Here is a 12,666-nt window from a genome sequence, read left to right on the forward strand (position 1 = left end):
TGAACCAGCTGTTATGGGACCCTTAATGGGTTTGCATTGGGAATGTGAAGAGAGCCTCCATCATCCCTGGACCTCAGCCTCTCTGACGCTTCGGCCTCATGGTCTGATTTCTTTGCTATGCCTTGGTGATGTCCAGGTGTCAGGCAGGAGATTCTCCCTCTGTGTTTTCCCTCTGACCTGGATGTTCTCTTTTTCTCCCTCTCCCTTCCCTACAGTCTTCACAATACGGTTCGTCTTTCTTGCGGAAGCCTCGAGAGCCTCAGCTCGATTGGCCCGGAGGCCCAGCCCGTGCAGCCGCTTCAGGATTCCACCTGCGGACAGAGCGCCCCTCTCGGACTGGTCACTCTCCTGAAGGAGCATGGGATCTCGGCCACTGTCCATGTTCCCGGAGAGGTTGGCGTGGTCTCGAGGGCCACCCAGTCAGAGGAGACACCTGAGAGCTCCTTGTCGTATCCCTTCCAGCTCGGATGGGGCAACTTCTCCAACAGAACTTTCTCAGGCCTGGGATTTGCCAGGTCCTTGCTGGAGTCCAGGAGAGGGCCTGAGCCCAGTGGCAGGTACCAGACCCAACCCAACATTTTCAGTTTTAACTTGGTGGAGAAGTTGAAGAGACTCAAACTTGACAAGGTGGTGGAGTGGGGAGCGGTCTCCTTCCAGAGAACGGCGGAATTTAAATATCCTGTAGCCAACGCCCCAGCCGCCGGGCCTCCTCCATAGAGCATGCGATTCGTTACTTGGTTGCAAAAAGCCTGCCTGACCTCAGTGTCCCCGGTGGACATGAGAAAGGCCAGCTCGGCCCTTAAGAGAGGGTGACTAAAGGAGCCCTGTACTGCACGCCCGTTGTCATACTGGCAGATCCCCATAGCCTCAAAACGATGACTCTCTCTTAGTTTTATATGCGAGTGATCATCTGTGTAGTAGCCATTGGCCACTGGTCCTCAGGTAGTTTGGGCTGGCCAGGGCTAGTCTTAGAGGATGTCCGATACTTTTTATTAAGTAGCATCTGAAAGGACTTGGGAGCAGAACACAGCAGAATTAGCCCTTTAACCCCTCGATACCTGTAAGGATGGAGATATCTTATGGCAGAATGGGGGTAAAACGTTATTTCAGGCTAAGGAGCCTTTAGGCCTCACCTGTCCTCCAGAGCTGGAGTGAAGTCAGGGCACGGTCTTCACACTGTAAATTCCCTTCTCCCCCCCCCCCACCCCCCTCCCCCAACATGGGCTGCCCTTTCCCTCGGCTCGCTGCGGCCTGCTGAATCCTGGCTGCATTGAATAACCAGCTCCCAGCAACAGCATTAGTTTTTTTTTCTTTTGTACTGTATGGTGCATCTGGGGAAGGACCCCATCTGCTGCTTTATCACCCGATTTGATCTTTGTCCTGTACATTTGGAAGGGTGGTATTCAAAGGATTTTCCTGTTCCTACCCAATCAGTCCAGACAAGTGGGTTTTGTATTCCTACCAGCAGATGGAGTCAGAGAACAAAAACTCTGAGGCACTGCTAGATAACCGAGAGTGGCTCCTGCAGTCCCTCAGTATTTCTCTGTCTCCAGCAGATGGTAGAGGTGCAGACCTGCAGTTTGTCAAGTGAAAAGAGACAAAGATTAAGAAAGATTTCTAAAAGTGGAGTGTGGGCTCTCCGAGGTGCTAGGTATCTTTGTGGCCCATCCCTTAGGTCGAGCCAGGCGTCCAACGGGTTGGTAACTTCTGGCTGTGATTGTCTGCCTCTTCCAGAGGCTTTCATAGCCAGGGGACCGGCTCCCTCTCTGCCTCTGAGGTCTCCTCCTGCAAGCATTCTTTTTGTTGTTTGTTTATGAGTTTTAAATTAAGTTAAAAAAAAATTTGTAGTTGAAGGAGATTCAGTGCTTCGGTAGTCAGCAGCGGAAACTGCCGTGGTTGATAGGAGGTAGAAGAAGAGGAGCGAGCCGGTTTATTTACCCCGGTAGGGAAACTTTGCTGTTGAGGCAGTCTTGCCGCTCACCACTCAGCTGACGCGACTGTGTGGCTTAGGCCTCTGCCGCATGTGTGGCCTGTTGCTAATTTGGGCACACTCGGCGTGCGTGTTGCTGCCGTATCAGGAATGGCACCGAAAACACGCATGGCGGCTTGCAGGGCCTGTGGGCTCTGGTCAGCTCGGTTAAACTCGCGTTCCCTCTGCACCTCCTGTGCATTAGGGGAAGAGGGGACCTCTGTGGGAGCAGTGTTGGAGAAGAGGGCCTCCAGGTCGTTGGAGGTAGCAGCTGCTGGCCCGGAGGGGTTCCAGTGTGGCTGCCGTGCGATCATGCCCAAGGTTCTGTGGGGCTCAGAGAGCCTAGAGATTCCCTGCCTCCTCTCTCCACTGTTGGACAGGGTGCGGAGGAGATCCAGGAGGGGGAAGGAGGTTCAGATGATGAATTTCTCCCTCGGGGCTGATGACCCGGAGGAGTTTACCCCAGAATTTGTTCTCCCCAGAATTTGTTCTCCTGTTGCATAGGGCCTTCCTAGCAAGGAAGGAAGCCGGGGGTGGACAGTCTGGAGGGCCTCTTGAGAGACCTAGGAAGGTTCCCCCGAGGGGTTTGGGGGATATTCGAGACGTCTGGGATTGCCTCGTGTGGGAGCCGGGGAGCCCGGAGATTTGGAAGAGTTGGACAGTATGCAGGAGAATGCTGCATTTCCACAGGGGGCGGATCCGGATGAGAGCCTGAATGCAGATCCAGATCCATCCAAGGATGAGCTTGATCTGGATGAGGTACCGGTGACTGAGGGGGATGATCCTCGGGTCGTGCGCCTATTTAAAATGGAGGAATTAAATCCACTTATTCCTCAGATGTTAGAGGAGCTAGGAGTCAAAGTTACAAATGAGGAGTCGGATAATGAGGGGGTGAACCTGGTCCTGGATGGTTTGTGAGGTCCTCCTAGTTCTTTCCCGGGTCCTAAGAAGATTCAGAAACTCATTAGCTGGAGTGGGACTTTCCGGAAACTGGTTTGAAAGTCGGGAGAGCAATGGCGAAGCTTTATCTTTTGCTGGAGGAGAACCTGGAATGTCTGAGAGTTCCTAAGGTGAATGCAGCTGTGCCCGCCGTGACCAAGAAGACCACTATTCCAATTGTGGGTTCCGCTGCCCTGAAGAATGTGCAGGACCATAAGTTGGAGATTCAGTTGAAGTGCATGTTTGAAGTGTCAGCCCTGAGTCTCCGGGCCACGGTGTGCGGCAGTTTGATGCAGCGCACCTGTTTGTGTTGGGTTCAGAAGGCGCAAGAACAGACGGCGAATGGAATACTCTTCCGCAGTCGGCGCTTGGAGGCTGGGGTGGCCTATGTAGGGGATGTGCTGTATGATTTGGTGCATATGTCTGCTAGAAGCATGGTCGCGGCAGTGGCGGTGAGCAGACTTTGGTGATTGTGCAATTGGTCGGTGGATACTTGGTCCATGTCTCAGCTGTGTAATCTCCCTTTTAAAGGAAAACTGCTGTTTGGTGAAGATTTGAATCAGGTGATGAAGTCTTTGGTGGAATCCAAAGGAAATAGGCTGCCTGAGGATAAAAAGAGTAATAAGGTGTTTTCTCCCTGAACATGTTTTTGGAACTCAAAGTTTCACTCAGGCAAGGCTTCTTCTGGATCCAGAACTAAGCAGTCTTCAGGTAGGCAGCAGTCCTTTTGGGGTTCCTGTAGGTCCTCCAGAGATGCTTCCGGTCAGGGAACTGGGGGTGTTAAATCAGCACAATGAAGTCAGGGGCGCCCATTCCTCTATAGAAACTATAAGAGGCAGATTGTCCAGCTTTTACGAGGAGTTGGTCAAGATTACCTCGGACCGTTGGGTCTTAGAGCTCTTGAGAATTGGCTATGCCTTAGAATGTTCTTGCCCTGTAAGGAAGGCCTTTCTAATGTCCCACATTGTGTCCCAAGTCAAGTGAGAGGCAGTGCGGAAGACTCTTTAGAGGTTGCTAGACCTAGACGCGATAGTTCCAGTACCGCTAGAAGAGCAGGGCCAAGGAAGATACTCCATTTACTTTGTATTTCCCAAGAAGGAAGGTATGTTTCGTCCAATTCTCAACTTGCAGAAGGTGAACAGGGCATTAAGGGTGCCACGTTTTAGGATGCCACATTTTAGGATGGAGATGTTGCGCGCGGTGTTCGCGGCAGTACGCAGAGGCAAGTTCCTGGTGTCACTGGATCTGATGGAAGCGTACCTCCATATTCCCATTCAGAGGGACCATCAGAGGTTTCTCTGCTTCATGGTTTTGGGGCAACATTTCCAGTTCTGGGCTCTCCCCTTTAGCCTCGCCACAGCACCCCAAACCTTAACGAAATGATGGTGGTGGTGGCAGCAGCATTGCGACAAGAAGGAATTTTGGTTTATCTGTATTTGGACGATTGGCTTATTCGGCAAATACAAAGGACGAGTGCGTGCGGTCCCTGCAGCAAGTGATGGACACCTTGAGGTTGCTAGGTTGGGTTATCAGTGTGTTGAAGAGTCATCTGATTATGACCCAGTCCCTGGAGTATCTGGAAGCCCTGTTCAATACGCAGAAGGGCAGGGTGTTTCTCATCTTGGACACGGTGTCGAAGCTGCAGGGGTAGGTGTTGCGTCTACTGCACCTACCAGTCCCAATGGTCCGGGATTATTTACAGGTCTGGGCTCCATGGCCTCCACATTGGATTTAGTTCCGTGGGCCTTCGCTCACATGCGTCTGTTAAAGAGGGCTCTCTTGTTCAGTCGGAATCCGGTGTCGGAGGAGTATCTGCCTTTGCCTCTTCCAGGAGAATCCAGATCCACTTTTGTGGCGGCTGTTGCGTCACAACCTGGAAAAGGGAATGGATCTGGAGACTCCAGACTGGGTGGTAGTCACCATGGACGCCAGTTACAAGGGTTGGGAGGCGGTGTGCCAACCCTTGTAACTGTGTCGGTCAGCTGAAAGTCTTTGGTCAGAGGTAGAGATGTCTTGGTCTATCAACTGTTTAGAGATAGTTCATCGGGCTCTGGAAGCCTTCCTGCCTTAGGTTAAGAATCGGGTGGTTTGTGTGTTCTCCGACAATGCGACGACGTCAGTCATCAAGGAGGTACGAAGAGTTACGCGGTGGCCCTGAAGCATTGTCAGTTGTTTGCCTTGGCGGAACTCCACATTGAAGGAATAGCAACTTCTCATGTCACTGGAGTAGACAACGTGCAAGCGGATTTCCTCAACAGTCTGCAACTGGATCCGGGGGAATGGGAGTTGTCCCCGGAGGGCTGGGATCACATCTGTTCCAGATGGAGAGTTCCCCAGTTGGATCTCATGGCAATGTGGGCCAACTCAAAAATGAGGTTTTTCAGTTGCAGAAGAGAAGTCTGAGCAGAGGGGCTGGATGCTCTGGTCGGTCCGTGGCTGGGGATCCTGATGTATGTGTTTTCGCCATCGCCTCTCATCTGTTGAGTTCTGCGTCACATAGAGGTGCATCTCGAATCAGTGGTGCTGGTGGTGCTGGAGTGGCCGTGGCGTCCGTGGTTTGCAAATTTAGTTCATCTCGTGGTAGATGGACCCCTCAGGGTAGCGCACTTTCTAGGGTTGCTTCGTCAGGGTCCCATATTTTCAGATCAGGAGGATTGCTTCTGTCTTGCAGTTTGGTTTTTGAGAGGCGGCAGTTGTCTGAAAGGCTATTCGGAACAGGTTATTTACAAACTGCTTGGGCTCGGAAGCCCTTTGCGTTTCTGGCATATGTCAGGGTTTGGAGGATTTTTGAGTCGTGGTGTAGGCAACAGGGTTTAGATCCTCTGCTGGCGGACATTCTACATGTTTAGCCTTTTTGCAGCAGGGGTTATCGCAAGCCCTGGCCTATAGTTCACTGCGTGTGCAGGTTTCCACTTTGGGTTCCCTTAGGGGGGTAATTTGCGGGGCAGGTCTTTGGCCTCTCACCCAGATGTGGTGTATTTTCTGAAGGGAGTGAAGCATCTGCGCCCTTCGGTTTGAAAGTTGTGCCTGGATTGGAACCTCAATTTAATGCTGCACGTACTGTGCAATGCTCCATTTGAGCCTTTGAGGAGAGCAACTGTGAAGGACCTGACTTTGAAGGCAGTGTTTCTAATGGTCATATGTTCGGCAAGAAGGATTTTGGAATTACAAGCTCTGTCTTGCAGGGATCCATTTTTTGTGGATTTCTAATGTTGGTGTCAATGTTACGTACGGTTCTGTCTTTCTTGTCGAAGGTGGTCTCCTGCTTTCATGTAAATCATTTGGTGGAGCTTCCAGTCTTTCCAGAGTGGTCGAGGGATTCCCCTCAAGCTAGGGAGCCGCACCTTTTGGATGTCCGGACATTGCTGCGGTATTTGGAGGTTACCAACAGTTTTCAGCACTCAGATCACCTTTTTAGTGCTGTGTGGTGGTATAAGGAATGGAGACAAAGCCTCGAAGGCTATGATTTCACATTGGCTGAAGGATGCCATTTCTGCGGGTTATATTTGTATGGGTCGCGCAATTCCGGTGGGGCTAAACACTCATTCTACAAGAGCGGAGGCGGCCTCCTGGGCAGAGTGTCAGTTACTGTCTCCCCAGGAGATTTGTAGGGCTGCGGTGTGGTCTTCTATTCACACTTTCACCAGACACTACCATTTGGATATGAGGGCGCAGGAGGAAGCAGCTTTTGGTGAGAGTGTTCTTCATGTGGGCCTTTCAGGTTCCTGCACAGTTTAGGGGTGCTTGGGTACATCCCACTTGTCTGGACTGATCTGGGTATAAACAGGAAAGGAAAATTGGTTCTTACTTGCTCATTTTCGTTCCTGTAATACCACAGATCAGTCCAGGGACCCACCCCATCGCTACCGAAAGACTGAATTTCCCTACTTGGTGGATCCATTTTTCAAGGAAACCTTGATAGCTTGTACATATGCTTTGGTTTTTTTGTGTGTTTCTGGAAGTACAAGGGGCTGCAGTTCAGGGGGTTGCAATCCTAGGTTGCATGTTCGCCCTGTAAAGGCTTTTTAGGGTTTAATTTCTGGCTTGGGTACAGGTCAGTACTGAAGGACTGCAGGTGGCTCTCTCGGATATGTAACAGTGCCTCAAAGTTTTGTTCTCTGCCTCCATCTGCTGGTAGGGAGGCAGAAACCCACTTGTCTGGATTGATCTGGGGTATTACAGCAACGAAAATTAGCAGGTGAGAACCAATTTTCCTTTGTCCAGGTGACTAAGCAGTTACCTGGACAAATTGTCTGGGCTGAAAGCTGCCCTGTGGGTAAAAGAATACCTGTATTTTGAGCTACAGGGCAGGGAGGGGAAGCACACAGGGGTTCCATTTTGAAATCCCTGCATATACTTTGTCACATGTACATTGTACCTGTAAATATGTCCCCACTGGCCTGCAGGTATGACCTGCAAGCATCCTACAGGGTTTTGAAATTAAAGGGGAAAGGTGAAATTAAAGGTGTTTGCTGAATTCAGAAGAATATGATAGATTTAATGGTACAGAATGATTTTCCCTCCCCTCCCCCCCCCCCCTCGGCTGCGTTACTGAATTGATTTTGTAGCAATGTCCCTGTTTAAAAAGAGGGTTGGAAGAGACAGACAAACTCATTGTAATATCCAAGACCAATGATGTAACCAATGGGGACTTACACTGAGGGGAGACTGGAATAAAAGAGAAGTGTGGTGATGACATCACTAGGAAACAAAATAGCTCCCTCTGTGTGGATGGGATTGAATGTTTGCCTCATTGAGGGTAGGTCTGCAGTGCAGGACAGTAGGCCTGGATTTAGGCATAGTCACCTGCCTCTGGCTCCAAATTTTTATAGGCACGAACATTACTCCCGTGCCATGGACTCATTTGGGCCTGCTGCTTTTGTGGTAGCTACAACTGCAGAAGTTTTATAAAATTCTGCATGGGGCCTCCTGCAGCCCTCGTGTGCTGACAGGCCCTGAAGCACCTTGCCTCTTCCTCCCACATAGACTTCCTGTTACCTTGGAAACCCGTACAAGGGGCGAGAACAACAGGCCGGGCTGGATTGAAAAGTCAGACACCCATAGGCACTTGGTGGGGGCGGGGAGGACTCCCCGGAAATGAAGGGAGACTCATCTCATCTCTGGAGATCAAATGGGAGCCTGCTGCATGTCCTCTTTGGCCAAGAACACAGCAGTAACAACTTCAGCAAAACATTGTGCTGGGTCTTTGAGCTGAAGCAGGCATCGGAGGCCCTGTGGAAACCCCACCCCACACATGGGTTTCTGAAGTAACAGGAAAACCATGCAGTGAAGGGGAGGCTTTTGACATGGCTCAAAGCCTTGGCCTAGGTTTCACTACTACAACTGCTGCGGTCCTAGCAGAAGAGGACAGGTATCGGAGACAGTTATCTATGTTACCTATGCCTAAGTACCGTCCTGGGTATAGAAGGCCTCGTGCTGAATTTTTTAAAGCTCCAGTTGCTGCTGTCATGGAGCAGGTGCCGTGACTTGAAGGTGAGGTGGACACCCTGAGAGAAGAGGGATTTTGGTAGGGACGATTGGCAGAGAGCGGGGGATCATGCCCACCCCATCCAAATTGCCTATGGGTGCATGAAACTGGAATCAGGCTCTGCCAATAATAGCAGCATTACGATCTCCCTCTGTTTAAAAAGATAGGTCAGACCCTCCGCAGGCCATGGATTCAGGGAGCTTTCGTGGGTGCAAAACTTCACACGGGAGACCTTCCTGTCTTTACTGTATCTCATAGCAACATAGAAATATGATCGCAAATAAAGGCATGTGGCCTATCTAGTCTGCCCATCCACACATCTCGTGTTCCTTTCTAGTGGATATGATAGTAGCATGTTGTAATGGTATCTGCTTGGTCCTCTCTTCTCAATACTTGAAATCTGCAGGACTTTTATTAATTCACCTTTTTTTTAAGGATGCACTTTCATCTTGATACGATGTAAAATATTGTTTAATAAATCTTCTGTGCATAGCACCAGAGGTTATACACATTTTTGTATGGCCCGACTGTATATTCCCTGCTTGGAAAGATAACAAATCTCCCTTCCATGTGACAACTCCTCTCCTCTCAAGGCTTGTACTGGGGATTTGTACTTGGCAGCTAATTCACATTCCCATCACATGGCTTCCACTTTCTATGAATGTCTTCTCGAGACTCCAGAGTGCTTCTTCAGGAAGGTTCCCAGCTTGAAGGGTGTTCTGTCCTCAGGCTGGGGACATGCCAAAATGAGGATTACCATGAGATGGGCCTCAGAATCCCCTGCTCTGACTTGGCCAGAGAGTGTAAGGTGGCTGCGCCTCCAAGCGCAGTCCATACTGTATCAGGATGGTTGTGACATCACCTCACGCTCTCAAGTGGAGAGCGTGAGGTGCTCTCCAGTGCTCCATTTACCAGTCTCCTGGGGAGTGAATATTTAGATGACATTTCTCACAGTGAATTTAAACAACTCAGTGGGAACTGCTTGGGTGTTATACAGCTAATAACCAATGTATATTCCTTAAGGAATGAAATACATCAATATGTGTAAATGTATTTTAAAGCTGAGTAAGAGGAATGCCTTGGCTTGGAGGCAGACAGACCAGGCCAGGGTCACTTGGAGTCAGTCATAACCCAATGCTGTTACCACTAGACTTGACCACCCCTTCTGTTCTCTCTATCCTGTAAATAAACACACAACTTGCACTGAGTAACAGCAAGAGCAAATGATTATTATGCATCTTTTTTTTTATACAATACGCCACGATCCCATGGTCCCTTTGATTGAGATAATGCAGACTTATTTGAGCAATATCTGACGGACATCATGCACCCGAGCAGAGGGACAAGCATGCAGGTGATTTGGAATCTACCCTCCAGACACTGTGCAGCCTATAAAGGGACACTTAGCAAGAATTCCCCAGTGCCCTGTCTCATTTCTGCTCTTATAGGTAGTTCTAAGTAAGAGAAACGATAATAAGAAGTTCCCTTAAAGGTTATCCTCTTTACCTTAGAATACCATGTCACATAAGTTTTAACACATCAGCGCTTCTTAGAGTTGATTCATCACATTGAACTCAGTTAATTATTTATGAGATCAGAACCACTCAATAACTCAGTCAGAGATATATTTTTAAAAAAGAATATGATTTTATTTTATATGGGGAAAGTATTTAATTTATCAATTCTGTTACTGGAAAGTCGGTATAAAAAAGTTCTAAATAAATAAATAAAATATCATAGATACAGAAATAATTAAAAAATAAAAGATGATTTCTTACCATAGAGTTAAGTCTCCAGTATCTTGGGCACACCATACTTTGGATAGTATAGCAGCCTCAAGCTCTTACATTTCACTGTATATATACTTGTTTTCTTGTTGACAATTCATGGACTTATTTATTTATTTGTGTATCAAGTTTTATATACTGTCATTTGGTTTCGCCATCACAACAGTTTACAAAATTAATGTACCGTAACAAACTTATGGTACAAAGATTTAAGTACTGATTTTATTTCAATATAGGTCAAGTCGTATTATCTCAGAGACACATGGCCTCATGTATTTTTCTTACTAAAAATCACATATTTTCCAATATTCAGTGTTTATAAGTCAGATTACATGCCAGGAGAATTTGGCTATACAAATTCATTGACCTCAGATATAATAGTTTGCATCATATATGCTTAGTCAAGCTAACTGAGTGTTTTGTTTTGCTTTTACCATTATTCAACTAATTAAATATATAATTAGAATTAGAAGCATTAATCTATTTTATTAACAGAAGAGCACCTGATTACATATTTCTAGCTTTAATGCATAAGTAAAGAAATGTTATAATCTCATAAACATTTAGCATTTAAATTCCTGATGACTAGATATGTAAATACTGCTTGCAGTAGGCATATGTCTGTAACAGAGTTTAAAAGGTGAAAAACTCATTTTTTAAATCTGGAGTCTGGGGCTGATTAAGACCCCAGCTCTGTGAGCTTTGCCAGGTTAGAATTCACCAACACATATCTTTTAAAGCATTGGCTATCTTCCCAATCTAACAGCTACATGTGGTCTGTGAAAGAAAGAAAAAATAATAATAGTAAAGGCAGCACAAGTCATGTTTGGGATGCAGAGGTTATTGTCTTTCATACTTCTGTTTTTTAGAAGTACAAGGGACCTAGATACCATGTCAGCCCCCTGTAGGTATTGCATCCTATGAGCTTCAGAAGGAGGTACAATGCAAGTAGTGAGGTGAGCATTAGACGTAAATGTGACAGACAGATACTGGCTTTAGAAGTGAGATTCATTCCTGTCATGACCAGTACAGAACCTAGGTAATCACAAATAGCAACAAGAGCCGCAAGGGCGATTTACATGTCCATATTAGACCAAGGAAACCCCTGGCTGCCCTCACCCTCTGAGTCTCTGGTTTTTACATGGAGCAGTGATGCCAGCAATTCTTAGGGGATACAGAATGACATTGGAGACAATGCAGTTCCCGTGCAAGGCAGATGTGCACAGCTGTGAAAGGCAGAGTCTGCCAGCATAAGTTTAGCTGTGACACAACTTCATATATCATTCCTGTGGAAAGTGTGGTTAGGGGGATGTGTTAGCAAGCCAGATCTGCATTTTCAGACACCCCCCAACATGTGGAAATCCCCTGTGTGTATTTGTTTGTGTGGGTGTGTTGGGGGGGGGGGGGGGGGGTTGGAGCCATGCATTTTTCCTTCTGGTTATTAAGGTATTTTTTTAAATTGTGTAAATGTAGCTAGATGTGTTTTAAGTGGAAGCAGCATTTGCTGCAAAGTCTGTGGAAATTACAAAATAATAAAAAGATATGTGACTTGTCATACTGGGTCAGATCAAAGGTCCATCAAGCCCAGTATCCTGTTTCCAGCTGTGACCAATCCAAGTCACAAGTACCTGGCAGGATCCCAAGGGGTAGACAGATTCCCTGCTGCTTATCCCAGGGATAAGCAGTGCATTTCTGCAACGCTACCTTTATGGTTTTTGGACTTTTCCTCCAGGAACTTGTCCAAACCTTTTTTAAATGCAGCTGCCCTAATAGTTTTCACCACATCCTCTAGCAATGAATTGTAGAGTTTAATTATGCGTTGAATAAAAACAAAATTCTCTTATAAATATATCACTTAGTATCTTCATTGTGTGTCCCCTGGTTTTTGTATTATTTGAAAGAGTAAACAACTGGTTGTTTACTCGTTCCATTTCACTCATTATTTTATAGACCTCTATCATATCCCCCCTCAGCCGTCTCTTCTCCAAGCTGAAGAGTCCTAACCTCTTTAGCCTTTCTTCATGGGAGAATTGTTCCATCCCCTTTTTCATTCTGGTCACCCTTCTCTACCTTTTCTAATTCTGCTGTATCTTTCTGGAGAAGTGGTGACCAGAACTGCATACGATACTCAAGATGAGGTCGCACCATTGAATGATACAGAGGCGTTATGATATTCTCTGTTTTATTCTCCATTCCTTTCCTAATAATCCCTAACATTCTATTTTCTTTCTTGGCTGCTGCTGCACACTGAGCAGAAGATTTCAATGTATTATCAATGATGACGCTTAGATCCTTTTTCTGAGAGGTGACTCCTAATGTGAAACCTTGCATTTTGTAGCTATAATTTGAGTTACTCTTCCCTATGTGCATCACTTTGCACTTGTCTACATTAAATTTCACTTGCCATTTGCATGTCCAGGCTCCCAGTTTTGCAATGTCCTCTTGCAATTTCTCCCAATCCTCTTGTGATTTAACAGCTTTCA

At 47.1% G+C, this 12,666-nt stretch overlaps 1 protein-coding gene across 2 annotated transcripts in view; it reads left to right on the forward strand.

Annotated features, from left to right (window-relative positions):
• Positions 1-11,589, forward strand: part of HAP1 (huntingtin associated protein 1) — a 28,644-nt gene extending 17,055 nt beyond the window's left edge. Inside the window, exon 16 of one of the 2 annotated variants that reach the window (XR_003852107.1) lies at positions 216-347. Coding sequence is in view for 1 of the 2 variants with exons in the window: in XM_029572645.1 (XP_029428505.1) it covers positions 216-717 (502 nt within the window). In the remaining variant the exon portion in view is untranslated. Of the gene's footprint in view, positions 1-215 lie in introns of both variants that reach the window. The other variant, XM_029572645.1, reaches the window with a different exon arrangement.
• The last annotated feature ends 1,077 nt before the right edge of the window (positions 11,590-12,666 follow it).

Source organism: Rhinatrema bivittatum, chromosome 12 (genome assembly GCF_901001135.1).
Source record: "Rhinatrema bivittatum chromosome 12, aRhiBiv1.1, whole genome shotgun sequence".
NCBI lineage: Eukaryota > Metazoa > Chordata > Amphibia > Gymnophiona > Rhinatrematidae > Rhinatrema > Rhinatrema bivittatum.